Genomic DNA, 6,000 nt, shown 5'->3' on the forward strand with positions numbered 1-6,000 from the left:
TTATTGTTGCGATAAAAAAATAAAAGAGAGTCAATCTGAGGTTCTTTAAAAAAAAAAAAAAAAAAAAAAAAGTTCCATCTAGTGATTGTATGGGTGGGCTTGGATAGGATTTATTTGTCAAAAAAAAAAAATGTCTATATCACAAATACATTTTTTAACATATTTTTTTATCTTCCTAATCGTGTTTTTATTTCATATTCATTATATTTTATATAAAAAGTGTTACAATAATTATTTTAAATAATCACCTGTCCAAAATAGTTCTCCAATTCAAGAACTCGTACAAGAGTACGGTTGATTTTACAGGTCTTCACTTAAGAACTCAAGAGTGTTACGGTTTCCCATAGTAATGAAGGTCATAGTCATGGGAGAGCAGTGAAGGTCATAGTCATGGGAGAGCAGCAATACAGTCATGATCTGTGGTTAATGGACGCAATCGCTACCATGCGAAGAGAAATTAAATGATTATGTATGATGCACTTTTTTCTTTTTCTTTCTTTTGGCTTTAATCTTTAGGATTATGTATGGTGTGCTTGGTTTTTTTTTTTTTTTTTTTTGCTTTAATCTTATCAATTTCATATTTTATAGCAGTGAAAAAGGTGTATCATAAGAGAGAGTTTGAATGAAATTAGTGTTCAGAAATGATAATAATGTAATGAGAACTTCTTTCAAATATCAGGGGGACAACGTGAAAAGGAAAAAATATTTAGGTGCTCTCTAAACTTGAGGGAGGGCAATTATGAAACAAACTAAAAAATTTGTAAAACTTTCAAGCCTATCCTAGAAAGTTAAGCAAGGCTAAAATTTTCCACCTCTAAGACCAGTCTATCTTCTCTTTTTTAGAACTTGAAATTTGGAAAACCTTATAGTCGAAAGGGAAGAAATTGACAGGCATGTTTTCATATAGAACAAAAAGCAGATAGACTGAGCCACATTTACTCAGTCAGACAGCTTAAGAGCCTTCCTCCAGTATCCTAAACAAGAGAGTGACATAAGAGGTACCACAACATGGAAAGGCCTCTCAAAAAGTATTGCAGAAGACCTGGAGAACATGCTACGTAATGGAGATAACCTGTGCGTGGAAATGGAAGAACAACTCTGTTTGGATCACCAACTTCAGCACCCCAAAACAAAAAAAACAAAAAAAAACCCTACAACCCGTCCCTTCTACCCGCTAGACACTTTCCATGAACCTACGACAGCCAAAGATGTATATTCAACAAGTGTGCTATTCCCCAGAAAGTGGAACAAAAACTTAACAAGGATATGTAGACTTGGAAAGATTAAGGCCATTTGATGAAAAAATTCATCTTCCAAACATATCTTACGGAGGTTCCAACTTTGAAATGTAGAATTACCAAATAGACATACATAACTCTGAAGTATCACTAATTGAAGAAAAAGAATCCCAGAATTTCATAATCTTGACAATCATCTGTTAGTCTTCAACAGAACACATAAGATTTTGAAGTTGAAGTAAAGCGAGTCATAATAATGCCTCTAAAGAAAAGCTCATTCAGCAGCTAGAGGGGCATCCCCGATAGAGTAACGCCTATGTAACTCCCTTGCTCCTCCCTCGTCGACAATCTTAATTACGAAGTTTGGTGGGGCCACAACCAGTCTTGACCGAATCTCTATTATGCACTTGTCAACCAATTCAACGGCTTCCTCCAATGTCATATCCCTGTGGTAGTGCCTATCCATCATGGCAAGTGAAAAATAGGACCCATAACCAAATGCTGCCTTGTCAACCTTGTGAAGACTAGCAATATAGTCAATGTAGTACAAGGATGGACCAGTCTCCTTGTCATAACCAGCCAGAAGGATATTGACAGTGTAAGGGTTCTGAAGAAACAAATACCAGATCTCAGCAAAGACACATAAGCAATACTTAATTTCTAACACATAATACAATTGGAAACTAAAATTTTCTTTCCCTTTCTTTCACTTGTCCCAAAAGGCCAGAGTCTCCAGTAAACTGGCAGGGAAAAAGGACAAAGAAAAAATAAAGATAAAAAGGATGCACCACTAACAAGATGGTAAACTGGAACTTGACCCACTGACTAGATGGAAAACTGAAACTTATGCCAGAGGAATGCTTCTCCTGCTGAGAATGAGTTTCTTTCTTTTTGGATGCAGTTGAAATACCCAATATCATTTTATGTTCCATTTTTGTAAATAGGAGACAGTATGGTATGATCTTTCTTACATTGTTTACTCTTCAACTGGACAAAGTACAAAATTTCAGCACTTTTAAGCTGACTGACCTTAAGACAGACCACTTCCACCTATCCTTGCATGTGTACTTATGATTTATGAAAAGATAAGACACCCACACACACACAACCATGCATGAACAAGAATAAACTTTTCTCCAAAAAATATTCATGCTGATAATTTAGGACTTTAGTCAACTTCACAAAACTGGAAGTTCAAGCAAGTTTGGGAACCTAAGAACAGCTTAATTGTGTCATTGCTTGTCACATTTGCGTCTCTAACACAAACACTACCATAGATTCCAGGCTCCCACGCAAGAAATAATAGCAAAACAAACATATGAAAACCAAAAGAAGCACATCTCTTGACTTCTTTGGCCATAACATACTCTTTTTGTGAAGGAAATAATACCAGCCTATAACCTTTTGCAGACAGTGAGTCAAGTCATATTGTACTTTACCCTAATGTCCATCTGAAAACATATTAATGCTTGGTTAGGAATGCAAAGTATATATACAAGATAATAGTGTGTACAGTAGACCCTGATTTGTCCCAAACCTGGGCAAGACTTTGACATATAAGTATGAGACTCAGTGTCCAAGTACAACATGGTAAATCTATTTTGGCAAGACAAATCAAGGCAAATAAAAGAAGTCAACTCATAGTGCTGGGACCATGACATATATCCCTACAACAGGGATTGACTTTTTGACTTGTAATTAGCATGTCAGAGAGAACTCTATCGCACTTAGGGAATGGGTCTGAAAACTGAACTTCATTCCCTTCAATGAAAACTTAAGCACATTCAAGCTGGAAGTGTTGTCTGACAACATAATACCTTCCCCACCTTCCTTAGCATTACATAGCAAGTTCACCATCCTATCTTCCTCACTCGTCAGCATCCATCAACACTACGTGTCAAATGACCACACAAAACAAAAACGCTCAACATGTCACTCTTTCAATAAAACTCAGTCCAATAAGAATTCACTCATGCTACTGTAAATGAGTAATTGAATACTGTTCACTATGTTTGTGACTATCATCTTGATATGCCATTATCTATGCCTAAATCTAAATTCAGCATGAGTGTCACAAACATACCATCTTATTCTCTTTGTGCCTTGCCAATGGAAACAAAATGAAAGCACTCACTTGACATCGAACCGGACAGAATTAAGCATTGCCAAATAAACAATGCCAGAAAATTACCTTGAGCAAAGAGATGTACCCTGAAAAGGATCTTACCAATCTTATTATCTATTAGAGATTAGATGTAAGTAAATTGTGGATCCTCTAATCAATGCAAACAAATAGATTAGAACTCTAGCCAACTCATCTCAGGCAAACATATGACATACCATATTGGATGGGTCCAACAATCTTCAAGACATCACATGATGTAGTAGAGCAGCGTTACTAATTCTGTTACACTGCATTCTAGCTCCAGAAAGTTATACTATATTCTTGAGTTTCCGCAAAACCAGTTAGAAGTCCCCCAGAGGACTAATAGTATCCTGGATGAAAGCCTATCTAAAACTACAGTCATATGTGATAGCATCACTCCCCATGGGAGGTCAGGAAGGTCGTAACATTGACTTGAATTACACTAACAATCCAATTTTAAACCTGATTTTCCATTTTATCTTCTTGTACAATAAAACCTAATATTTCCTCAAATGAACTGTCACTTCAAATTTTCATATTTCGCAATATTCCAAAGCCTCTTAAGCCAAGCAGAGTGTATAAAACCTGGAAAATTCTTACCTTGCGCAAGGCAGTAGCAAGCTCTCCCCTTGTGAAATTAGCAGCAGCTGCCGTGGTTAAAGGAATGCCATTACGGTACTGGTACAATGCCACATTCTTCTGTATGTATTCAGTAAACTGGACCCTGGAAATCATCAAACAAATGCACAGAACACAAAAATTACACAACTTCGTCACAAGAATAATAGAACAATTGCCATATAACACATTAAATACCAGTCGTTAACCTCAAATTTTTACCAACTATATAAAACCATATAAAATACAATTTTACAATATCTTAAGCAAAAAATATATCAAAACATGTGGTACTATTGAACTGTCAAACTAATAAAAACCACTGCAGTAAGCCATATCATCAAACAACGAATGAAGTTCCAATTTAACAGGTAAAGAAATTTAACAGGTAAAGCCATATCCACTGATTTCAATAAAATTTAACAGGCAAAGAAATGACATAGCAATAAAACTCAAAATCCATAATAGCAAAGGAAAAAATGGCAAATACCCACACCCCAATATCAATATGCACAGTAAAAATTCCCAATTTCACAAGAAAATCTAAATATAAACCCCAGTACAAAAATGAAATTGTCAACCATTACCAAGGAATTAAAATCAAAACCCACATTCCAAATTCAACAAAAAAAACAAAAACCCAGAACCCAACAGCATAAAATAAATATCCTGAATGATCCCTAGTTTATTTAAAAGAATGAAACCTTAACTTTATCCCAGTAAAAGCGTCCAAATTCAAATAGGCAAACAAATTAATACCTGTCACCGGCTTCACCGCTAGCTCCCATGAGCTTATAATCATCAAGCTTCATGATTTTATCTTCATCAGATTTGTGAACTAAGATGCTGTGAACTGCCGATGTATCCGAGACCACCAGAGCAAAACCCTTCCCAACTAGTCCAAATACGCACTCCATCTTTCTCTACTGCTATTTTGTAAGATTAAATTATCCTTTTATATGTACCGGATCTATTTGATTTGGTTTTTCTGGATGTCTTTTCTTTCAATTTCCTCCGAGGGGGCTTTTTGATTTTTCTTGGACTGAAGTTTGCTTGAGGAGAGTGAAAGGTTTAGATTAGAGAAGGCGTCTTGGGGAACAAGAAGACCCGGCCTGATTTGGACTAGGACCCGGGAGAGTCCGACTTGGATCCGGCGCTCTTATGATGCTGACACGACTTTCAAATTATACTCGTCTGAGTAGGTAAATCTCGTGCTATCGAACTGCTATATACACGAAAGTCGTGTCCTTCCTGAAGACCTTGCTACATGGGCCTAATGAGTGGATTTCAGTGGACAATGTTTTGGGCCAAGTGAGTGGATCAGTCCACTATGACAAGATTAGCCAACAAAGGTCAAAAAAATATTTTTTTTTTAAACAAAAAGGTACAAACAGAAAAATTGTCTTGTGGGAGATAAGTATATCAACAAAATTGGAGAATGAAAGTTTACTATTAAAGTGAGTCTCAAAAACAAGAAATGGTATGGATTTTTTGAGGTCTAAAGGGGCTTAGGAAAAAAATAATTTTATTGAAAGAGTTGAAACTTACACAAGTTTTTTTTTTCTTATTTTAATTATTTGTTACTTGGTGTGGTTACAAAATATGTCTAGAAGAACAAGATTGAAAACAAATTCTCTGAAAAAAAAAATTTGACAAGGTTCAAAGACTCCATTTTGGGCACAAGATATCCCCTTTCCCTTTTGTAAATCTAAAAGGATGATGATATGGACAGCAAAAGCCAAAATAAAAATCATCACATTTTTAACACAAACAAATTAAGTTGATATTTTCGTGATTTATTAATTAGTTGGTCATTGATGATAGCATTGTTTCTGGTACTATAACACTTATTCAACCAACGATTTTAGTTTTGTAAATTGATGTTTTCCAATTTAACCAAAGAAAATATCTCCAATTTGCAAAGTATTAGAACAAAAGGGTACTTAACAATTTCCTTAAAAATACCAAACAACAACTCAGAAATAAATATAGGAAAAT

At 35.4% G+C, this 6,000-nt stretch overlaps 1 protein-coding gene across 1 annotated transcript; it reads right to left on the minus strand.

The window, feature by feature from the left end:
* Positions 1–1,279: 1,279 nt before the first annotated feature.
* LOC113765297 (proteasome subunit beta type-2-B-like) lies at positions 1,280–5,085 on the minus strand. Its single transcript, XM_027309426.1, has 3 exons — positions 4,762–5,085; positions 3,985–4,108; positions 1,280–1,845 (listed from the first exon to the last, which is right to left on the minus strand). The coding sequence occupies exons 1-3, from the start codon at positions 4,917–4,919 to the stop codon at positions 1,513–1,515; spliced, it is 615 nt and encodes a 204-aa protein (XP_027165227.1). The 5' UTR covers positions 4,920–5,085; the 3' UTR covers positions 1,280–1,512.
* Between the last annotated feature and the right edge of the window lie 915 nt (positions 5,086–6,000).

This window comes from Coffea eugenioides, chromosome 3 (assembly GCF_003713205.1).
Source record: "Coffea eugenioides isolate CCC68of chromosome 3, Ceug_1.0, whole genome shotgun sequence".
Taxonomy (NCBI): Eukaryota; Viridiplantae; Streptophyta; class Magnoliopsida; order Gentianales; family Rubiaceae; genus Coffea; species Coffea eugenioides.

What these genes read in the sequence shown, in the direction of transcription:
- LOC113765297 (XM_027309426.1), bottom strand. Translation starts at nt 4,919, where the DNA reads ATGGAGTGCGTATTTGGACTAGTTGGGAAGGGTTTTGCTCTGGTGGTC. An exon ending in AGCGGTGAAGCCGGTGACAG is followed by an intron (nt 4,109 to 4,761) that starts GTATTAATTTGT and finishes GATGATTTCCAG; the next exon opens with GGTCCAGTTTACTGAATACA. An exon ending in TTGCTACTGCCTTGCGCAAG is followed by an intron (nt 1,846 to 3,984) that starts GTAAGAATTTTC and finishes TTGTTTCTTCAG; the next exon opens with AACCCTTACACTGTCAATAT.